This window comes from Dromiciops gliroides, chromosome 3 (genome assembly GCF_019393635.1).
Source record: "Dromiciops gliroides isolate mDroGli1 chromosome 3, mDroGli1.pri, whole genome shotgun sequence".
NCBI lineage: Eukaryota > Metazoa > Chordata > Mammalia > Microbiotheria > Microbiotheriidae > Dromiciops > Dromiciops gliroides.
In genome coordinates, this window is record NC_057863.1 from 653,496,215 (window position 1) to 653,520,384 (window position 24,170).

At 42.7% G+C, this 24,170-nt stretch overlaps 1 protein-coding gene and 1 pseudogene across 4 annotated transcripts; both read right to left on the minus strand.

Annotated features, from left to right (window-relative positions):
- Positions 1-1,785: 1,785 nt before the first annotated feature.
- Positions 1,786-18,740, minus strand: LOC122751691 (zinc finger protein 883-like). 4 transcript variants are annotated; one of them, XM_043998832.1, is made up of 5 exons: positions 18,505-18,740; positions 13,871-14,006; positions 9,522-9,648; positions 8,848-8,928; positions 1,786-4,308 (listed from the first exon to the last, which is right to left on the minus strand). In XM_043998832.1, exons 2-5 carry the CDS (start codon positions 13,901-13,903, stop codon positions 2,657-2,659), a joined length of 1,893 nt encoding a protein of 630 aa, XP_043854767.1. In that variant the 5' UTR covers positions 13,904-14,006; positions 18,505-18,740; the 3' UTR covers positions 1,786-2,656. The 4 variants fall into 4 exon arrangements, with proteins under 4 accessions (XP_043854767.1, XP_043854769.1, XP_043854768.1 ...); XM_043998834.1 differs by lacking the exon at positions 18,505-18,740 and adding an exon at positions 17,584-17,961 and having other exon boundaries at positions 13,871-14,001; XM_043998833.1 differs by lacking the exon at positions 18,505-18,740 and adding an exon at positions 17,584-17,961.
- Positions 6,972-7,819, minus strand: LOC122751692 (annotated as a pseudogene).
- Positions 18,741-24,170: the final 5,430 nt, after the last annotated feature.

Here is a 24,170-nt window from a genome sequence, read left to right on the forward strand (position 1 = left end):
TGGTGATTTGCATTCGTGATTACAAAAGTAGAATATAATTATGATTGTTCAGTTTGTATTTTTCCTCTGAAAATTGCATGTTCATATTTCTTGATATTATTCCATGGTACCCATTCTTTATATATTTGGATATAATCTATATCTGTTCTTTATATACTTTTAGTGAAACCTCTATAGGGCAACTGTCCACAAAAGTTTTTCCCAGTAAATTTCCCCATTTACATTTTAAATGCATTGGGGTATGTTTTCATGTGAAGAAAATGGCCCTTTTTATTTTCTGTAACCCTCTCTGCCCCTCATTTGGTGATGAACTCATCCCCTATTCAAAACTGAAAAATATATCTTCTTCATTGTTCTTCCAATGTACTTGAATGGACTTTTTATGTCATGTATCCTTTGGAGCTAACCTTGGTATAGTGTGAGATGTTGGTCTCTACCTAGTTTCTGCCAGACTGCTTTTCAATTTTTCTATTATTTTTTACTGACTAGTAAATCCTTGCCCCAAGGTTGGGGGGTAGAGGTCTTTGGATTTATTGAACCCACGGTTACTGTACTCATTTGAAAAAATATATATCATGGGGGCAGCTAGGTGGCGCAGTGGATAAAGTACCGGCCCTGGAGTCAGGAGGACCTGAGTTCAAATCCAACCTCAGCCACTTGACACTTACTAGCTGTGTGACCCTGGGCAAGTCACTTAACCCCCATTGTCTCGCCAAAAAATATATATATATATATATATATATATATATATATATATATATCATGCACCTGATCTATTCAATTTCTTAAGCTTCAAGTTGATGTTCCTTTCCCATGTAACAATTGGAATGACTCCACCTGCTGGAGACTTACTGTAGAAGAGTTCTGCCCATGAAGTGAAGGTCTTTGAGGGCAAGACCAGGAGTCTTTTCTTTGGCATCAGGAAGTGACGTTGGGTAGTGGGAGGAAGAAGGAAGAGAGTAGCGCTCAGTCTGAGGCTCTTTCCTTTGGACTCTGGTGGAGAGCGGAGCTAGAAATGCGCTCTCCCTTTAATAGATAGATGAATGTAGGCCTTTCTCTCTCTCTTTACCAAATTCTTATTCTCCTTAATAAATGCTTAAAAGTCTAACTATTGCTAAAGCTTTTAATTTATTGGCGACCACTCACTAGATATTTTAGACAGTTTAGCTAGAATTTTAGCCCTTAACACCCAGGAAGACAGTGCTGAAATGCACGTAAGGCAGAATTTGAATACATCTTCCTTATTCTAAACTCACTGCCCTGTTACATTGAGTGCCTTCTTCTACCCTGTTCTGAATATAAATGTGAATGAAAACATATTTTAGTCTACTAACTCTACTATGATACTTAGAGCCCATGAAATATGAAATAGCTAAGTTTCCACTGTAATTAAATATTTGCAAAGCTTTTTAAAAATATTGCATCAATTGTTTCTCATATTAACCCTAAGAGGTAATTGCTATTATTATACCCATTCTATAGATACGGAAAATCAGAGAGGAATAGGTTAAGGGACTTGCCCAGGGTCACATAGCTACAAAGAGTTAGAGACTGAATTTGAACTCTAGTCTTGTGGTTCCAGGGACAGCAAACTATCCACTGTGCCACTTTGCTGATTAAAGAAATTTCTCTACAAACAAATGTCCAATAGATACAAGAGTATTTATATTGTGACATTTAGTGTCACCAAAAGAACAAGAGAAAAAGTGAGTACTAATCAATTACTAAATGGCTAGAGAAATTAAGGTCCATAAATGCTATGGAATATTAAAGAGTAATGACAAATAGGATCACAAGGAAAAATTTATTATATTCATAGAACATTCTGAACAATTATGAAATCTGGGATGTCTACCAAAGTCTATACTGCAGCAAAAGGCCTTCCCTCATTACTTAGTTCTGTAAGTTTTATTTCCAACATTTCTACAATGTAAAATCATGTATTAGATCTACATAAAGACCCTGACATTAACAAAAGGCATTGCTTTTATCAGCACCTTTCCCCACACAAACATCCTGATGTCTAGTAATCTCCATCTTACAGATAAATATATGTCCCCATTGAGCAAATCCAGAAGGCTTCTCTGCAGTAGGAATTCTCTGATGTAAAAGTAAGTGATGACCTCTGGCTGAAAGCCTTCCCCTGTTGAGTTCATATAACACTTCTCCCCAGAATGAATTTTCTGCTGTTGAACAAGCACTCTACTACTTTCCACATTCATCAGTCATTCATTACTGTAATAAAATTCATATATAATGGGAATTCCCTGAGGGGAAATAAGGGATGACTGTTCCTTGAAGTCTTGATTGATTCCATTCCTAAGATTTCTTCTCAACGTGGCTTCTCTGACATACAAGACTGAAGTTCTTTTTGGAAAACCTATTGACATTGATTATATTGTAAAGGTTTCTCTCCAGTGTAAATTCTCTGATGTGTAGAAAGAGTGGACTTTTTTGGGACAGTCTTTCCACATTTATCACAATCATAAGTTTTCAGTCCAGTGTGGATTCTCTGATATAAAGAGTGGACTTCTGTCTTAAAGCCTTTCTACATTGATTACATTCATAAGGTTTCTCTCCAAGATGGATTCTTTGATTTACATTATGATTGGAGTTCTCAAAAATTCTTTCTATACTGATTGGATTCATAAGGTTTCTATCTAGAGTGGATTCTCAGATGGCTAGCAAGAGTGGACTTTTTTGTGAAAGTCTTTCCACATTCATTACATTTATAAGGTTTCTCTCCAGTATGAATTCTCTGATGCTCAAGAAGACTGTATTTCACACGGAAAGCCTTTCCACATTGATTACATTCATAAGGTTTCTCTCCATTGTGGGCTCTCTGATGTAGAGTAAGGTTGGAGTTCTGTCTGAAAGCCTTTCCACACTGATTACATTTATAAGGTTTCTCTCCAGTGTGGCTTCTCTGATGTAGAACAAGACTGGAGTTCTGTGTGAAAGCCTTTCCACACTGATTACATTTATAAGGCTTCTCTCCAGTGTGGATTCTCTGATGTAGTGAAAGATTGGAACTCTGTGTGAAAGCCTTTCCACACTGATTACATTTATAAGGCTTCTCTCCAGTATGGATTCTCTGATGTACAATAAGAGCACAGTTTAGTCGGAAAGCTTTTCCACAGTGATTACATTTATAAGGTTTCTCTCTAGTGTGGATTCTCAGATGGTTAACAAGATGGGCCCTATATGCTAAAACCTTCCCACACTGATTACATTGAAAAGATTTTTCTCCAGTGTGGATTTTCTTATGTATGGCAAGAGGGGACTTTTTGGTGAAAGTCTTTCCACACTGATTACATGCATAAGTTTCATCTTCGTTGTGGATTCTCTGATGACAATGAAAAATGGGCCTTGTTGTGAAAGTCTTTCCACACTGATTACATTCATAAGGTTTCTCTCCAGTGTGGATTCTCTGATGTACAGTAAGGTTGGAGTTCTGTCTGAAAGTCTTTCCACACTGATTACATTCATAAGGCTTCTCTCCAGTATGGATTCTCTGATGTATCAAAAGATTGGAACTCTGTGTAAAAGCCTTTCCACAATGATTACATTCATATGGTTTCTCTCCAGTGTGGATTCTCTGATGTACAACAAGACCAGAGTTCATTCGGAAAGCCTTTCCACACTGAAGACATTTATATGGTTTCTCTTTAGTGTGGATTCTCAGATGGTTAACAAGAAGGGCCCTATATGCCAAAACCTTCCCACATTCATTACATTCAAAAGGTTTTTCTCCAGTGTGGATTTTCTGCTGTGTCAAAAGATGTCTGTTTTGTGTTGAAGTCTTTCTGCATGGATTACATTCATAAGGTTTTCCTGCAGTGTGAATTTTATGAGGATCAAGGAGTTTTGAGTTTTGGCTCAAGGCTTTCCTATTTTCATTTCCTATATAAAGTATTTCTCCAGTATAAGGCTTCTGATGTCTAATGAGATCTGAACTCAAGCTGAAGGCCATTTGCCTTTGATCCATTTGCATTTCAGAAGGCTTCTCAGAAGACTGCATAAGCCCAAACTTTTCATTAAAGCATTGCCTGTCTTCACTATCCTGAAAAGAGTCACTTTCTGACGTCATTCTCTTACAGTGAATTAGGACTGAATGTTGCTGGACATCCTTTGCATCAAATCCACAGTGACTATTTTGAGTTTTCTGTATCTTGACATCTGTGTCACAAATTTTTCTCAAATGGAAGTCACAGGGACCATCACTCAAGAATCTTTGCTGGTGAGATTTTTTCACAAAAATGCTCAGCTTTAAAGTAGTTTCATTCACTTCAAATCTGGTCTCTGCATCTGGAGGAAACAAAGAAACATAAATACAGATACACACACATGAAAAAAAAAATCTTCCTTCCACTGGAAGAAAGTAAGGTAACTTTTATTCTCTCTCTCCACTCAAAAAAAAAAAAAGGAGTTTTAAAACTTAATGGGCAGAATCAATCAATTGAAAATGCCATGAGCTCATGTCTATCTGAAAAATGATTCAATTTATGAAGAACTTCACAAACAATGACACTGGATTCTCACAAGAAACCTGTGACACAGGTAGAGTTCTCATTACACTTTACTACTGAAGCCATGAGCTCAGCATAGCCAACTGTCATGACCAACAGAACTAGAACTCAAATCCCAGGAGTGACTGTGCTTATTCTCCATGACTAGCTGGTCTTTCTTCATTTCACTTTCAGTCCTTCATTCAAATGACTTTTGTTGATTATTCTTTTTGTTCTCAGAAAAGCCTTCTGCTTTTCTATTTTCACTAGTTTTGATATATTATCACTTGATCATCCTTTGAGAAACAGGTTTCGACTTTTCATTAGTCGTGGGTTAGCTTTCAGTGTTATCTTCAACTTTTCTTATATTCTATTCAGATCCATTGATATTAGGCGATTTGCTGCACATATGCTAAAAACTGACATTATTTCATCATCTACCATATCTCTGACCATAGTGTAATTTTCCTGTTCCTTTCAAATATATTTTTTCAGTTTCCATGTCAAAGATCACCTCATACCTGAAAACCTTGTTATTTTGTAATTACCAGAGACATAAGATTCTCAGCTTAGCATATAAAATTTACAATGGATGAACAAGTGACAGTACATAAAAATATTATGAATCATATGGATAATAATTTACATGACTGGGGAATTTCACAACACCCCTGTTATTGGCCAGAGAGGTCATGAGAATAAAAGATGTTGGGAAAAACTGCTCAGGAGTCATGGTTGTTCATTGCCTTGATTGGTGTTACTACAGTATAAACTATTTAACTGTTTCTGTCCATCATCTCTATATCTGTTGTGAGAAATCTTCCCAGATTTCTCTAAAACTGTGCCTTTTATCATTTCTTAAGGTTAAATTATCTTCCATTTTATATATATATATTTTTTTTTAGTGAAGCAATTGGGGTTAAGTGACTTGCCCAGGGTCACACAGCTAGTAAGTGTCAAGTGTCTGAGGCCGGATTTGAACTCAGGTACACCTGACTCCAGGGCTGGTGCTCTATCCACTGTGCCACCTAGCTGCCCCCATTCCATTATATTCTTGTTTGTTTGGGGGTTTTTTGGTGAGGCAATTGGGGTTAAGTGACTTGCCTAGGGTCACACAGCTAGTAATTGTTAAGTGTCTGAGGCCGGATTTGAACTCAGGTACTTCTGAATCCAGGGCCGGTGCTCTATCCACTGTGCCACCTAGCTGCCCCCATTCCATTATATTCTTAATCCACCAGTTATTTCACATTTTTGTTTCCAGTTCTTTGAAACAATAAAAGATAGGAGGTATAATTTCCTGCTGTATGTATGAGTCTTTTTCTTCTTTCTTTAATCCTTTTAGTTGACTGTGGTGTCTTAGAGATTATCAGTGGATATTCAGGTGAGTTAAATCTGGGATTAGAGTTCCAAACTCTATTAGAGAATGACACCCCTTCATTTGAATGGTATGTGAATTTTTCTTTCAGGGATGATTTTTTTTTTTAAGTGTAATACTGTTTATTTTGCTTCAGAAGACATTTCAGCATTCTAAACATACAAAAACAAAAACAACCCCCAGAACGTTCCAGATCGTGTTTAAGAACAGACTTTGTTTTTATCCTTGCCCTGGCTTGCTGTTTGATACAAGGCAGAACTCTACAGTTTTAATTTTAAAACTACTGCACACTTCAACTAAAAAGAAAACCAAAACTTCAGACACTTTCTCATGACAGCTGACCCCCACCCTCCCCCCTTTGTGACACCTAAGAATGGGTGCTGGGTGCTATTCCACTATATATACAGAAAGATAATTTTTAGGCTAAATGAACACCCACTGCAGTGTACCTGCAATCTACCCTCACAGCGTAGGCTTTGGGTTTGCAGCCCCTTAGGAAAGGCAGAGTCTCATGTCCCCTCAAGCCTGGACCCCCCAAGAATCTGTCTAGGGGCATGGGGTTTTGTTGCTTTTACAAACTATAGATATGTACAGTTTATAACCCAGAATTTTCTAGCCAATAACCATATAGTTAAACAGCACCTTACGAATTAAAAAAAAATGCCTGAAAACATTTGTAAATGCTTGTTTTACACCAACAACAAAAGTGCACAGTGAGGAAAACAGAGAACGCCTTTTTATTTTTAAAAATGTTTGGAAATATGTATAACTTTGATACAGTTTCTGGGTTACTTCATGTAAAACTAGTTACAATGTCTATCTAGAAGCACTTTTTTTGGGGGGGGGCTGTTTTTTTGTTTGTTTTGGGGATTTTTTTGCAGGGCAATGGGGGTTAAGTGACTTGCCCAGGGTCACACAGCTAGTAAGTGTCAAGTGTCTGAGGCCACATTTGAACTCAGGTCCTCCTGAATCCAGGGCCAGTGCTTTGTCCACTGTGCCACCTAGCTGCCCCCAGAAGCACTTTTTTTTTTTTGGTGGGGCAATGGGGGTTAAGTGACTTGCCCAGGGTCACACAGCTACTAGGTGTCAAGTGTCTGAGGCCGGATTTGAACTCAGGTACTCCTGAATCCAGGGCTGGTGCTTTATCCACTGTGCCACCTAGCTGCCCCCTAGAAGCACTTTTGAGAAGCTATGTGATCAGAAGCCAATTAAGCCTAATAGGGCAATCTACACCATCACAAAGGAGAGGGGTTTCATTTAAAGGTGTTTCCCCTACTTTATGGTATTCACATGGTGACAGAATATGGTACAGTTTCATTCCTCATCTTCTTCATCCTCCTCCTCTTCCTCCTCTTCCTCGTCTTCCTCGTCCTCCTTGTCTTCCTCCTCTACCTTTTTCCGGGCAGCTTTAGCCGCCCCCTTTGCCCCATCAAACTTCCCTCTCGACTTATAACCCTTCTCGTATTTCTCCTTCAGTGTGGCTGCCTAATTATTATAAGGTTGCTTCTCACTGTCACTCAGATTGTTCCACATTTCACCAGGCTTCTTTGCCACATCCCCAATGGATATGCCAGGGTTTGTAGACTTGATCTTGGGACGAAATTCTGAACAGAACAGGAAGAAGCCAGACGGTGGCCGTTTGGGTGCGTTTAGGATCCTTTTTCTTCTTGCTACCTTTCGCTGGCCCGTAGTCTTTCATTTCTCTATCATATCGTCCCTTATCGGCTTTTGCCATCTCATCAAACTTGGATTTCTCTTTCCTTAACATAGTCTTCCACCTCTCGGAGCACTTTTTAGAAAACTCTGCAAAGTTAACAGGAACCTCCGGATTCTTCTTCTTATGCTCTTCCCAGCAAGTCTGCACAAAGAAGGCATAAGCAGACATTTTGCCCTTCCGTTTCTTGGGGTCACCTTTAGCCATGGTGAACTCTGTATCGCTCGCTAGTCTGGGCAGCGCAGAGCACAACGCTCCTCAGGGATGATTCTTACACGCAGTATGTTGTAGGGTCCTGCTTCCTAATGTATTCTGCTGCCCATCTCCATGATTACGCATATATTTATCCCATACACACTTAGCAACAACAATGGATTGTGTTTTCTCTATGCATTCTCTCGTTTTCCTTCCCTCAATTTTTAGAAACAAAAAAGCAGATGGGGAAAGGGAGTGGGATCATCGGGAGTCATTTGGAACAGAAATGTTATGATCCTCACTCCTCTCCCCACCCCGTCATCCACCCATTCTAGTCCTAGATGACTGGTTCAGGCCTCCCTCACCTAAATCCAATTCAGGGTAAGTCATGATCCCCCTGATGTCCTGGTCCTCTTAAGAGAATGAAGGACAAACTACAACAACAACAACAACAACACCATTTGGAAAGTTTCCCACATTTTAAAATTCCCACATTCAAAACATACTCTATGGAGGAAACATTTTCCATCTTGAGGCAGCTGGGTGGCACAGCGGGTAGAGCACTAGACCTGGAGCCAAAAAGACTAGAATTCAAATACAGACTCAGACACATATCCCACAGATAAGGAATTGAGGCAAAAAGGGTAAAGTGCCAGATTTGAACTCCAGGCCCACAGCTCTATCCATTGTGCCACCATAATAAATGCTTCTTGATTTGAAGAAGGCCTAGGAAAGAGCTCATATGGGACAGTTTCAGCCTTTTTCAAATGTCTTCAGAAGGTTTCCATGCCCCAAAGTGCTAAACAATGATTTCTTATATGATCATAGATTTATCACTAGAAGGGAATGTCAGGAGGTGCAACCTTCTAATTTCACGGATGGGGAAACTGAGGCTCTGAGGTTCAGTGACTTTCCCAGGGTCATACTGTTAAAGAGCATCTAAAAAAGAATTCTCTAAGTCAGATCTTTCTGCCCCAAACTTAGCATTCCCTTCATTACAACACAGATGCTTCTTGTGGTAACAGCCCTCATATATTCCCTTTCATCTCACTCACCTGGGCCTTTTTCATCCAGGATCCAAGATGCTTCCCTTTCCTCAAAATGGGAGAGCAAATCTTCTCTGAGAACTGGAATTCCTGGGCATGGGGAATAAGGAATAAGAATGGAGAGCAACTTACACTTTACTCCTCTTTAGGGAAAGGGGACATGTAAGCAAAGACACAGCATGGTCCCTAGTACTCCTCAAGGATGGCTGACATGGTATTTGTTGTTGGAAGCTTGGGGGTAAGGAGGAGATCATGCAGCTAATTTGGAGCAGCCATGTGGCCCATTCTCTCGCTTTACTAATATTTAATATGCTTTAATAAATGCTTAATGCCCCAAAATGATGCTAATGCCTCTAATTTATAAGTAGCAACATATTAGAAACCCCAGCTAAATTCCCTAAAACTTGGGACAGAGAGAGGGAACCCTCATGAATTTTCAAATGCCACAGCACCAGAAATAGGAAATAGGCTTCAGAACCACAAAAGAAAATTCCCATCTTCCTATCACAAAATGCAAAGACCTTTGATTGGGAAAACCAAGTAGCAGAATGACCCAGTGGTGAGACCACCACTTTTGCATTGCTAATAACTGATAAATGCCCCAAAGCTCCTGCACACCAGGAAAGTGAGGAAGACACTCCTTTGACGGCAGATTCACAGTGACCAGGGGAAGCTGTGCTTACCCACAAAGAGCAGGTTCCTGGAGTTTTCCACCATCACTTCCTTGTACAGCACTTTCTGAGAATGGCTCAAGAGGCACCACTCCTCTTGGGTGAAGTCCACAGCCACATCCTTGAATGTCATTGAGTCCTGACCATCAGAATTCACAAGACTTAGAGCTGAAAGAGACTTCAGAATTCATCTAGTCCAACCCTCATCAATATACAGGGGGAAACTGAAGCACATGTGGCTTGGACCCAACACCCACAGCCATTGTCACTGAAAACCCAGTGGGCAAATGAGAAAAGCACTTTATATTTGCATTTGGGAAAAAGGAGATAAATATCTTCCTATGAACATGTTCTCCTTATGGAATCAGGGAGAACATATGTGCTCCATCAGCAAGGCATAAGAATCTGCAGAGGAGAGAGAGAAGGTCATGTGAAATCCTTTCCTGATCAGAACTGTCAGACTGATATGTTAAGAAAATCCTATGAAGCTGGTGAGAAGCTGGCAAGTTCTGGGCATTCTGCTGTTCCAGCCTCAGATAATGACTCCAGTGAGACCCCTGGCAAGTTACTGAACCTGCTTCCCACAGTTTCCTGAACAGTCCAATGGGGATAATTAGAGCACTGGCCTCAAAGGATTGCTGTGAGGATGAAGTGAAATGTCATTTGTAAAACACTGAGCCCAGTGGGGGCCACATAACCGGTGTTCATTCTATCAATGCCCATTCCTGCCCATCCCTTCCAATCTCCCCCTCATGACTGGCTGCCTGGCCTCTTGTCTCTCACCACTGGAGTTCTTCTCCACACTAGGGTCAAAGTCATGTTCCTTAATTAGAGATTTGACTACACGACTACTCTCCTCAACCAATTGCAATGGCTCCCTATGGCCCTTAGGATCAAATGTCCATCCCTCTGCCCCAGGGGCTTTTAGAAGGATATGATAACTGTTAGGGGCTATCTCAGAAGTCTCCTGGGAATTTTCTCCTTGAGACACGCCTAAAAGATGCGAGGGAGCTAAGTGGCACTTGGGACTGAGGTAACTCCAGGACCACCAGCCTTCATGCCAGTCTCCCCACCCCCCCCACCCTGCGCCCCCTTGAGGAGATAACCCTATCAGGGGAGGCTGCTGCCAAAGAGGCGTGAGGGGACAGAGCAACTGCCCCTCACCAGAATGCCTCCAACCCCACCCCCAATAAGCAACATTTCACCCTCACTGGGGTGATTAAGCCATCTCAGCTCTATAAAAGGGTTGTCCCCAGCGTGGTCAGGGAGAAAAAAGTTCTAAACTTTGCTCCTGGCCAGGTTCTCGGGTGCTGAATAAAACTGTTCTTTTATTTCTAATCAGGAAGAGTGTGTGAGTGTAATTCTTTACAGAGGAAATGCTAAGGACCCACACCATTTCCCCTCAGCAATAACTTTCTTTTCAACGCTGTTCAACGGGTCTGTGTATCTTTCTGTAAATCCTCTTCCCTTCTGGGTAATTTAAAAGACACTTCAAAGACTTTCTTACTTTTCTATTTGGAGAGTGGCTCAACAGGATCCCTAGTTTACAGTATCTGGTGACTCAGTGGATAGAATCCATGATCCGGAGCCAGAAAGATCCAAATTCAAATCTGGCTTCAGAAACTTCCTAGTTGTATGATTCTAGGTGACTCACTTAAGCACTGTTTGCCTCAGTTTCCTCAACTGTGAAATAAAAATAGTAAGAGCTTCTGCCTCATAGTGTTGGGGTGAAGAGTGTCCAAAAAGGATTTTCTGGAAACACGACTGACCCAATTTTTTTCTGTTACTGTTTCTTAGACTTAAAACCTGAATCTTTGGTAGGAACACAATGTCTCCCTCATTGCCTCCTTTCTCTCCATAACTGAAGAACTCTTAGGACTAGGAAGAATTCCAGGAATTCACTGCTTTTTCTTAATCAGAACAAAAAAGGCAAATAATAGTTTAACAAATGCCACTTAACTGATAAATAGTTGTTGTTATTGGGGGGTTTTTTTGGAGGGGGGGGCAGTTCAGGTTCTAACAGTTATACAAAAGGCCTTTTTTTTTTTTTTTTGGTGAGGCAATTGGGGTTAAGTGACTTGCCCAGGGTCACACAGCTACTAAGTGTCTGAGGCTGGATTTGAACTCAGGTCCTCCTGACTCCAGGGCTGGTGCTCTATCCAGTGTGCCACCTAGCTGCCCCTTTACTTTTCTTTTCTTTTTTGGGGGAGGGGGGGGCAATGGAGGGTTAAGTGACTTGCCCAGGGTCACACAGCTAATAAGTGTCAAGTATCTGAAGCCGGATTTGAACTCAGGTCCTCTAGAATCCAGAGCCAGTGCTTTATCTGTTGTGCCACCTAGCTGTCCCCCATAAAGGCCTTTTTATTTATTTTTTTTTGTGAGGCAAATGGGGTTAAGTGACTTGCCCAGGGTCACACAGCTAGTAAGTGTTAAGTGTCTGAGGCCGGATTTGAACTCAGGTACTTTTTTTTTTTTTTTTTTACATATAAGGTATTTTATTTTTTCCGTTACATGTAAAGACAGTTCCCAACCTCCGTCCACACAAGCTCTACAACTTCAGACTCTTCTCCCTCCCTCCCCTCCCTCCCCCCTCCCCCAGACAGCAGGCAATCCGATATAGGTCATATCTATATATCTATATATCATATCCATATAGATAGATAGATAGATATACACACAATAACATTAATCCCATTTCTGCACCAATCCTGCTACAAGAGAAAAAACCAGAGCAGTGATGCAAAACCCCAAAATAGAAAAAAAAAAAAACAACAGCACCCAAAACAAAAGAAATAATATGGTTCAATCAGCATCTATACTCCACAGTTCTTTCTTTCTTTTTTTTTTCTTGGATTTGGAGATCCTCTTCTATCATGAGTTCCCTGGAACTCTTCTGTACCATTGCATTGGTGAGAAGAATATAGTCCATCACAGTAGGTCAACACTCAATGTTGATGATACTGTGTACAATGTTCTTCTGGTTCTGCTCATCTCACTCATCATCAGCTCACGCAAGACCCTCCAGGTTTCTCTGAACTCTTCCTGCTCATCATTTCTTACAGCACAATAGTATTCCATTGTATTCATATACCACAACTTGTCCAGCCATTCCCCAATTGATGGGCACCCCCTCAACTTCCAATTCCTTGCTACCACGTAAAGAGCAGCTATAAATATTTTTGTACATGTGGGTCCCTTTCCCCCTTCCATGATTTCTTTGGGAAAAAGACCTAAAAGTGGAATTGCTGGGTCAAAGGGTATGCACAGCTTTATTGCCCTTTGGGCATAATTCCAAATTGCTCTCCAGAATGGTTGGATCATGAACTCGGGTACTTCTGACTCCAGGGCTGGTGTTGTATCCACTGCGCCACCTAGCTGCCCCCCCCCTTTTTTTTCCCTAAAGGCCTTTTAACAGTTTAAATATCCTCTTTTCTTTTCAAAATAATGTCCCCTTTTTTCTACCTTTCCCACCCTCAGGGTCCTACTAGATCTTACCCCAAACTACTTTGTCCAGTCTCCTAGTCAAGTAGCCCATCCGGAAACTGTGTGTATCTGTGTGTCATCTGCGGAAGTAAAGGACCAGCATGCTTATTCCCTCCTCGAGGTGTGTGTGTCACTGTCCTGAGTGCCAACATCCTGTGCTGCCTTATCTGACCTTGGGGAGCAAGGACCCTGAAAATTCTTGTAACTGGTTCAAATAAGATAATATTTGTGAGACACTTGGAATACAGAAGGTGCCATCTAACTAGGCCCAAACACCTTCCAGTCTGCGTACACCTCACTCCCCCCCACCTCCTCTCACCCACCAACGCCGGCCTCTCGGCTGAGACCCTCCCTAGGTCCTGGCTCTGGGCCTTCCTCCTGGTTGTCTCTCATGCTTGGAATGTTCTCCCTCCTTCTCACCTCCACCTCCTGGCTTCCTGCAAGTCTCACCTTCTAAAAGCACAGCTTTTCCTGGTCCCCGAAACTGCTGGATCCTTCCCCTCCCACCTACACTGTCTAGAGCTCTCATGGGCACAGCTGCTTATATGCTGTCTCCCCATTAGACTGGGAGCTCCTTCAAGGCCGGGACGTGGCAGTCGTGGCAGTCGGGTGTAAAGAGGGAGAATCTAAAAATCACAACCCTGAGGGCAGCGAGGGGTAGAGGATGCCAGGGGGAAGGTACTGCTAGCGAAGGAAAAGAGCTAATTAGAGTTCAAAACACAGAAGAGAGCAGGGCATTGTTGTTACTACTGTCTTCTATCATGTGTCTGTCTGTCTATCTCTCCACACAGACAGATTTGAAAGGAACAATAATTAGGAAAGAGGGTTTGGCAGTTTCACAGACAATTTTCTATATCTAAGAAACAACCTGCACTCACCTGCCCTGGGGGTCTCTGGGGTCCAGGGGCCATTCCCTCAGGCTCCTGCTTGACCCAGGTCTTGATCCTCTTCAGGCTGAGCAGGATCCCAGAGGGGGAGGCGGCTTTTCCTTCACTCCCCACGTGGGGGGCTGCCCTACAAGGATTTAGAGGGTGAGGTTCCAGAGGGGTTACAAGACCCCTGACTCCAGCCACAAGGGGAAGGAATCAGGCTGAACACAGCAAACATACACTCTCCACCCTCTTATTCCTTCTCTTCTGCCCCACTCCCCTCACCCACAGTCCCAGAGATCCAAGGGGCAGGAAGGGGGTTCACACCCCACATAGGGCTCCTGAATCAGAGCTCTCCCTCCCACTGAGGCTCTGGGTGACATCTGAAGGTCAGCTGCAGGACCCATTGGAAAAGCAGGGGATGGAGCCCCAGGACAAGCAGCAGGGGCCGGGAGTGCCAGGTCAGGGAGGGAAGAGTGCTCCTGGTGTCCCTGGAGGGCGCTCACCCAGAGCTCAGATGAGGAGACTGAGGCCCAGTGGAAAGGGCAGCCAAGCAGAAGCAGGGAGCTGGGCAGGGTCCTGGCTCAGCACTACTAGGCTTGCTCCTAAGAGGAAGGAGCATCTCAGCCCCCAGAGCTCCAGCTTCCAGCCAATCTGCTCTGGCCAGCTCCTCCCAGGTTCTAGAGCCCCACCCTCAGGCCCTGGGGGCCTAGCATTGCCAGGACACAGTGATCTTGGCTCCCAGGGCTGCTTTGTCCCCAGCTAGAAAGGAGACCCCAGGGCAGAATCTGCCCAAAACAGGTGGGCCACTTAGGAAGCAGAAGAGGTGGTGGGGGCCTTAGTGGGACCAGTGCTCTCTGGGAGGGTCCTCCCAGTGCCAAGAGACCCTCCTTGCCTATTCCCTGAGGCCCCAGCATATGTCTTTTCCTTCAATGATAGTCAGGGCCAGGACCCCAGGGCCCTGCCTTCCTTTCTTTCTTTTTTTTTTTTTTTTTGATGAGGCAATTGGGGTTAAGTGACTTGGCCAGGGTCACACAGCTAGTAAGTGTTAAGTGTCTGAGGCCGAATTTGAATTCAGGTCCTCCTGACTCCAGGGCCAGTGCTCTATCCACTGCGCCATCTAGCGGCCCCCCTGCCTTCCTTCCTGGCCCTAGCCCTGGCCTCCATCCCCTGCAATTCCATGGCCAAGGGACTGACCCTTCTTACCCTGGCCTCCTCCTAGGCTGCCAACCTCTCCCCCAGGGCTCACTCACACTCCACCTGGGCCACCCCGACCCCCCACTCTAGGCTAGTTACTCTAGACAGCTCCTATGCCCTCTTATCTCCATCACCTCCTTCCCTCCCTAGCCCTGCTCTGAGACTCAGACCCTCCTCTCTCTGAATAGAAACTGCCTGAGGAAGTGAAGTAAACCCAGGAAAAGCAGCAGTAAACCCCATTTGGAGATGCTGGCAGTAAGCGGTCCTGGGGAACACTGAGATTCTGGATAATTTGTCATGTAAATCTTTAATTGGTTTGTTTTTACTAAAGTAACTAAGAATATGCTTTCTTTTAGAGTCACATGTGTTCCCTTATTAAGATAATTGGGGGGCAGCTAGGTGGTGCAGTGGATAGAGCACTGGCCCTGGAGTCAGGAGGACCTGAGTTCAAATTTGGCCTCAGATACTTAACAATTACTAACTGTGTGACCCTGGGCAAGTCACTTAACCCCAATTGCCTCACTCAAAAAAAAAAAAAAAGATAATTGGGATATTTGACCTCAGGTGGGGAGGCAGATTAGACCTTAATTCAAAATGCACCTAAAATTTATCATTGTGGAGAAACTGGGAGAATAAGAAATAAAAGTGCAATTGGATCAAAAGCACTACATACTGGGCTCTGAATGCAATCCGTATAGAGGAGGGCTTCTTAAACTTTTCCCACTCCCAACCCCTTTTTGCCAGATATTTTTACCCCACCCAGGGTATACAGTTATATAAAATAGGTGTGCATAACCTTTTACTGCAGCCAAATTTTTCTTAACCACCATGTAGTTATGTGACTCCATATGGGGTTGTGGCCCACAGTTTAAAAAGCTAGGGTTTGGAGTGTCAAATTGAAGATTTTCAATGCAAGATAATTCAGAAATGCATTCCACAAAATTGATGTCACTTGACTGGCAATAAGTTTTATTTCATGTATTAAATGTGTAATTTTGTTTATGCAAAATGCTTCTCATTTTGCTTTCATTGTGATTTGGGGGAAATTCTATAAGAAATGCTGATTAATTTGGAAGATGATTCAGAGAGGATCCTCAAATTGTATACTTAGAAGATTAACTCCTCTTTTGATCTGAATGCTGTGAAATGATGAATTAAGTTGTTAGAGAATGTGGGTTCTATGTTGAAAAACTTGTTAGGTATTTAATTGGGTGTACTTTTCTTTGAAATGAATGAGAAGAATAGTTTACTGTTTGAGAATGGTACAAAAGACCTTATAAAATCCTCTTCATCTGTCAAGTTCACTGGGGACTTCCTAGATGCCTTGGGACCTTCTCTTTGGGCAGGGCCTTAAAATTTAACACCCCTGGGAAAGAAGATGCTGAAAGAAGGATGCATAATTCTAAAGTAATGAAGTGGATTATTGAGTAACAGAGGCCACTCACAGGTGGAATTGATTTTTCCCCTGGGGTTGGGGGAGGGAGGGGATTAAAGGGCTGGAGCAGTGGAAGGAGCACATGCAAGATTGTTTGTATTATAGAAGTGCTTTTTATGGCAATTTGTCTGGCCCCTGATTGTGAAAAGTATTAAGTTGCACCTGCAACAGTGTGTATCACAGTGACATCTTTGAGCCAACTCAGTCTCATGAGACCCAGCCTTTATTTGAAATGGAGCCTAAGCAGCATCTAATGGGGACCAGGCAACTAGCAAGATCTTAGGTTCCCAAGAATGGAAAAGAAAATATGGTAAGATCTGCAAAGAACTACATCCATTCATGGCCACTAGGTGGTGGGGTGGTTAGAGTGCTGAGCCTGGAGTCTGGAAAACCTGAGTTCAAGTCTAGCCTCAGACTCTTACTAGCTATGTCACCCTTGGCAGGTCATTTAACCCTGTGTTTGCCTCAGTTCCTCATCTATAAAATGAGCTGGAGAAAGAAATAGCAAACTACTCCAGTACCTTAGCCAAGAAACCCCCCAAAATGGGGTTACAGGGAGTCAGACACGACTTTAACAACTCATCATGAACAACAAAAGGATGTAAAAAAAAAATTCCTAACTTTTTTTCAGTGATGATCAATTAGGAATTGAGCAGCTGCTCATCAACTGGAGAATTACTGAGCAAGTCATGGTACATGAATTTGATGGAATCATGTTAGAGGAATACAGTGGAACCCCAAGAAACATAAAGATCCCAACCTCCAAGACCCAGGGAAGAGCAGCTCCCTCTCCCACCTCAGGTGTGAGGTGTGGCAGGACATGAGCCCACATGCTGATAAGCAGTAGTGAGGACTTCAAGGGGATATGGATGGATGGGTGCTGCATACCCTACTGATGCCCAGTTATCAAAGATCCCCTCTGGGTTATCTGGCTCCAGTCTCTGCATTTCCCCTTGCCTGGTAATTCCCTTCTCTTCCTTTCTTTTGTAAATATACAAAAGGCCAGGTCTTCTGGGACTCCAGTGGGACAGTTCTCCATAGTGAGAAGTCTTCCCAAGCTTAGTGTAGACAGCCCCGCCCCCCAACTCACCAACGGGTGTGCGGCCCAATGGTTATCCTCGGCCCAATGGTTATCCTCGGCCCAATGGTTATCCTCGACCTGGTTTAGCCCATCTGCTTCTTGGAGCCACAGGTACTCCACCTACTAGTCCTATCTGCCACTCAGCTAGGTTTCCTGGTGGCTCTGGGACACTTAGAATCCATGGACTCGAGAGGTCTAGTCAGCAAAATTGAGCACCCACCCCCACCCCCAAAAAGAAGCCCCATGAGATAGGAAGGCTTGGAAATCAAAAGGGAACCGGACGATGCCCATTAAGAAGGGACTGAGGGGGGCAGCTAGGTGGCACAGTGGATAGAGCACCGGCCCTGGAATCAGGAGGACCTGAGTTCAAATCCGGCCTCAGACACTTAACACTTACTAGCTGTGTGACCCTGGGCAAGTCACTTAACCCCAATTGCCTCACTAAAAAAAAAAAAAGGGGACTGACGAGGCATCTGAGAATGCCCGGGAGGAGGGCATCTTGCAAAGGAAACACTGTCACCACCGAACCACAGATGCCCAGACTCCGGTAAGAACCGACTCCCCTCCTCCCCTCAAATCCGCCCGGGACGGGGCGCCCTCCCATCCCTGGGAAGAGTGGCCACACGTGGGTCTAGGGGTCAGCCAATAAGCATGTACCATGTGATAAACCCGGGGTGGGGGTGTACAAAAGAGGGGGGGCCCTGCGCTCCGGGGGCTCCCAGGCTAGCAGGAAGGGGTCTGGGGGCCGCCTAGCCAGCCCCCACCGCGCTCCACCCAGATGGAGGGGCTGAAGCCCAGACACCCCGAGGCTCGGGGCACGGCGGGCGTCGTTTTCACCCCATCCCTCCTCCAAAGTGTTTTGCTGCTGACTGCCCCCTCCCCCAATCTGCCCGCCCCGCTTTCAGCCCCGCCCCCTCCGACAGGGGTCACCTCCACAGTCCCGTTTTCTGTCTCGGCCGGGGTGGGGGGACAGTGGGGCAGGGTTGGGCTCTTCCGGGCACTTTGACCCGCTCCTCTCCCGGGACCACGATCCGCCGCGTCGGTCCCCCGGCCCTTCTCCGTCCTCAGACCCTTCTCCCTCCTGGGACCCTGCTCCCTCCCCAATTCACTCCCCGCCGAGGCCCTTTCCGCGTTCGCCACATGTGCACAGCCAACCGCCCAGGACGCTAAAGGGACCGGAAGGGAGGAGAGAGGGCCTGCCGCGGGGCATTCTGGGGCTTGTAGTCTGCGCGAGGGCGAGGAGCGGGTGGAGATAAGGATAAGAGGGAGAGGCAAAGAAAGGGAAGGCAGATTGGGGGAAGGCGCCGCAAAAAGCAAAACACTTTTGAGGAAGGATAGGGTGAAAGAAGATAGAAAATAGAGCAAATATCAAGGAGGGAATAGGATGGTGGGTGATATAGTTAGCAATAGCAATTGTGAAAGAAATGATGAGCAGGATGCTATCTGAAGGACATACTAAAAATGCAAACCATCAACAGAGAAAACTGATGGTATCTGAATAAAGATTGAAGTATAATTTTATTTCTTAGTTCCTCTTTCTGAAGTTATTTTTTCTGTTTTCTTTCACAACTTGACTAATGTGAAGATGTTTTGCATGACTGTATTGTATAACATATTGAATTGCTTGATTTCTTATGGAGGATTGAGGAGGGAGAGAGGAAGAAAATTTGAAATACAAAGTTTTAAAAAATCAATATGAAAAAATTTCGGTTTTTTTACATGTAACTTAGCGAAAATTCTAAATAAATAAATAAAATTTTAAAAGAATATTGGTAATTGCTTGTTCTTTTTTATTTTTAATTAATTTTTTCAATTACCAAGCATTTATTTCTTTACTCTATCACCTTCAACTTCCCAGTGGAAAAAGAAAAAGTTAAAAACCCTTGTTACAATCAAACATATTCAAGCAAAACAAATTTCCATATTAGCCATGTCCAAAATTAAGTGTTTCATTTTACACATCTGTCCATTGCCTTTCTATAATGAAGTAAGTACATTCTTCATAATCAGTCCTCTGGAAAAATTGTTGATCACTACATTGCTCAGAGTTTTGAAGTGTTTCTGGGTTTGTTTTGTACAATTTTGCTGTTAAAGTATAAATTGTTCTCCTGGTTGTTCTCTTTTCGCCTGCTGGCATTTCTCTGAAATCATCTTTCATCATTTTTGACAACACAATTGCATCCCATTACCTCCACATACCATAATTTCTTCAGCCATTCCCTAATCAATGAGCAACCCCTTAATGTCCAGTTCTTGGCACTATGAATCAAGTTGTTAAATCTTTTTGCCTCTTTGTTTTAAATCTTTGAGGTGTTGCTTAGTTAAAAGAGATCTTCAGTTCATTAACTTTTTGGCCACATTGCTTTCCAGAACATCTAGATCAATTTAAAACTCCGCCAACAGTACAGCAATGTGACTGTTATCTTATATCCTCTCCCACATTTGTCTCCTTTTTTTTTTTTAAACTTTACAAATATGATGAATGTGTCTTGGAAACTCAGAGATGCTTTTATTTGAATTTCCCTAATTATTAGCCGCTTGGAGCATTTTTATATGACAATAAATACCTTGGAATTCTTACCTTAAGAACTGCCTGATAAAATCCATTGACAATTTATCAAATAGGGGCAGGTAGGTGGCGCAGTGGATAGAGCACCGGCCCTGGAATCAGGAGTACCTGAGTTCAAATCCTGCCTCAGACACTTAACACTTACTAGCTGTGTGACCCTGGGCAAGTCACTTAACCCCAATTGCCTCACTAAAAAACAAACAAACAAACAAACAAAAAAACCAAGCAAGCAGACAATTTATCAAATGGGGAAAGGTTCTTCTTTTCAATGGTGAACTCCTGTACAACAGAGAGATAGATTCAAGGCATATGTCATTTCTAGTCAATTCAGAATTAGGATCATTTCATATCCCAGTGACAGGATGTATAAAGGAGAATCCAGGTCAACTGGTTCCTAAGGGTCTTTGGAAGGGAGGCATGACATGGGAAGGGGAGGACCATCAACACTACAGGCTCCATGCCTCCACCAGTGTCTGAGGAAGTCAGAGCCAGCATCTCTCCTTTTCCTAGAAGCCTTATTTACTTCACAGCAGCATGGTACGCTGGACAGAGCCCTGGTTCTGAAGTCTGAGGACCTGAGTTCAAACACTTACTCCCCAGGTACCATTGACCAGGTTCCTGAGTTCTTTAGCATTCATCTGTAAATAAAGAAGGTTGGACTGAATGCCACCCTAAGGGCCCATCTAGATCTAAATATTTACATGGGATGTGGAGTCTCAAAAGGATTTCTATATTGGCTTTTCCAGAATATAATCTCCTTGAGAGCAGAGATTTCTCTTATTTTTGTCTTACTCTCCATCATTAGCATCAAGCCTAGTCTACTTTGTAGGCAGTTCATAGATGCTTGTTGAATTGAAAAACATCGTAACTGCTCGGTTCTCCTATCTCCAATTCATCTTTTACTGGGCTGACACTCAGTCAACAGGCATTTATAAAAGTTCTCCTTTATGACAAGCAATATGCTAGGCAGTGAAGTGTGGTAAAAACCAGAAGTTTTAGCTTAATCATTTGAGAGTTGAGCATATGCTACTGAAGTGGCTTTTGAAGGACCGCCCTTTTGGGGAGGAGACTTCGACTAACGGCTGTGCGCCTGCTGCTGCCCAGTTGGCCAAGCACGCATGTCCGAACTTCCGAGACAGCAGTTTAAAAACTGAGAGTGGAACAGAAGTTTGGGCTTTCTCACTCTGGTTTCTCAGCTTAGCGGTGGCAGCACAGGCATCTGGTGTTTGGTGCTGGTTCTCGGCCTGGCAGGCAGTTTGGGGTTCGGTGAATTTTATAAAAGAATATAGACTAAGCTTAGATCTAAGATTATTCATTTGTATTTCTACTTTCCTATTTCCCTAATTGGTATCACCTTTTTGTTATCTAATTAATCCCCAAACAATAAAAAATAATCCCTCTCTGATTAAAGCTCAGAGGCTTCTTTTTCTTAGTGGTCTGGGAAAAGTTAAATGGGGAGTTTAATGCTCGTATATCCAATTTTAAATCTCACAGAAGACATGAAAACAAAGATGAAAAAATCCATTCTTTCAAGAACCTAACAATGGAGAAGACAACGTATATGTGTGTACACATAAACATATGTATTTATGCATACATATTTATTTATACACATGTATCTATAATGAATATAAAGTATATCCATGTTATATTAGCATATGTATATTTATACAAAATAAGTATAAAAATATATTATATAAACCTAGGAATATGAATATATCAAAGGTAGTTAGGGAAAAAAGACAAATATTACCAAAATAATCTTCCTAAAGAGGATCTGACCATGCCACATCCATGACCCAATATGATGTTATACTCTTGCTCAAGACTTATCAATGGCTCCCTATGGCCTCTAAGATAAAATCAAAACTCCTAAGTTTGGAATTGAAAGTCACTCTCTAACTCCAGCTTTCCAATCTAATTTGAAATGCTATATTTTAACACATTTTGTGTTGTAGCAAAACTAGCCTATTGGCAGTTCACTGAATTGGGGTCACATCACCCAACTGCCTGCCTTTGCATAGGTCATTAAGCTCAAGCTGTGCTCCTACCTCACCTCTGCCTCCTAGAATCTCTAGCTTCCTTATAGGTTCAGCTTATATGCTGCCACTGAGAGAAATCCTTTTTAATTCCCTTATCCAATAAGATAATATTTGTAACAAGTACATAGCATAGTACCTGGCATACAGTAAGTACTATATAAATGCTTATTCCTTCTCTCCCCTTTTGGTAGTACTTTCTTCCCCCTGCAGTCATGCTGCACTTGTTTTTTTTTGTTTTTTTTTTTTAGTAAGGCAATTGGGGTTAAGTGACTTGCCCAGGGTCACACAGCTAGTAAGTGTTAAGTGTCTGAGGCCATATTTGAACTCAGGTACTCCTGAATCCAGGGCCGGTGCTCTATCCACTGCGCCATCTAGCTGCCCCTGCACTTGTTTTTCTAGTTCAATGTTGTATCCTTCAGGAGAATGTAAGCTCCCTGAAGGCAGGTAGTTTTCGTTTTCATTTTATATCTCCGGGACCCAGCACAGTGTCTTGAAAATAATGGGCCCTTAAAACATTTTTGTTTTGGGCAGCTAGGTGGCACAGTGGATAGAGCACCGGCCCTGGATTCAGGAGGACTTTGAGTTCAAATCCGGCCTCAGACACTTGACACTTACTAGCTATGTGACCTTGGGCAAGTCACTTAACCCTCATTGTGCCCCCCCCAAAAAAAAAACCTTTTTGGTTTTTTTGTTTTGGTTTTGTTTTGCATAAAAAATTTTATAAAAGCTTGTTGGATTGCATTGGAACTGGATTGCAGTCTGATTAACCACAGGGGTGAGTTCTGAAGCACCTCACCTCCTGTAAACCTGCATTATAAGTTCTCTTTCTCTGTCTCCCTTCCCAACTCTACACTCATCAAACTGAGGGCAGCTTTGTGGCCTTTTTCTCCACATTCAAAAATTCCTACTTTTGCCTTGAGATTTGGCCCAACCTTCTAGCCTGGTGAGAACTTTTTTGGATTCTGGTCCTTTTGTTCAATTTACTAGCAATCAATCAGTTTTGTGACCCTTGAAAAATCTTGGGACTGTGATATCCCTGATTTTATCCAAATCACTGATACAAGTGTTAGACAGCATAGAATTTAGTAAACATCCATGAGAGAATAGATTGGAGAATTTCCTGTTGATTTTCTTCCCTTTTAGCTCCACTCCTTTCGGAAGAACATCCAGTTTAACAACAGTGCTAGGAAGCAGGTGATTTTGGACAAGAAGAGGAAGTCAGTGGTGAACTATGATATTCTCAACCATGTGACCTTTCATAATGATACAGAAGTTCTAGTGAAAGTGGGAGAGCTTATTCCTCAGACTTGGCCAGGACTTCACCATCCAGGAGAAGGCAATAGTGTGGCCCAGGCTGAAGAATAATTGAAATGTTGGTTTATGAAAATGTAAACAACAACAAATTAAACAAAAAAATTTAAAATTAAAGGAAAGAAAAAGAAAATGTAAACATAAGAATATAGCCCATCACAATAGTCACTAGCATTTTCACACCTGGGACAAATATCACAAAACCTGCCTGGAGAAAACAGCTTGTAAATGAAGTTATGCCAAATTTAGTTAAGCTCTAAGACAATCTAGCTCTCCCTGCAATGGGGGCTGTTGCATCCCACACTTCCACAGCAGCATGTTTGACATCTCTGTACATAACAAGTGGGAAGAATTCTTATGATTTTAAAGCTTAATCTCACAGATATTGAAATCCTAAGTCTTCCTTTCAAACCCATCTTTCCATGGAAACATTGGTTTCACCATAGCTATCCTTGTAAAATTGTAAAGTTGTAAAATTGAATCAATCAATAGGCAACTAGGTGGCAGATAGAGCCCTAGGACTAGAATCAGAAAGACTGATCTTTGTTCAAGTTCAAATCTGTCCTCAGACCCTTACTAGCCATGTGATCCTGGGCAAGTCACTTAAGCTTCTTTGCCTCGGTTTCCTTGTAAAATGAACTGGAAAAAGCAATAGCAAACCACTCCAGATCCTG

Coding starts and splice junctions, on each gene's coding strand:
- LOC122751691 (XM_043998832.1), bottom strand. CDS start 13,903: ATGGCCCCTGGACCCCAGAGACCCCCAGGGCAG. Junction 9,649..13,870: donor CCCAGAGACCCCCAGGGCAG/GTGAGTGCAGGT, acceptor TCTGATGGTCAG/GACTCAATGACATTCAAGGA. Junction 4,309..8,847: donor CCTGGATGAAAAAGGCCCAG/GTGAGTGAGATG, acceptor TGTTTCCTCCAG/ATGCAGAGACCAGATTTGAA.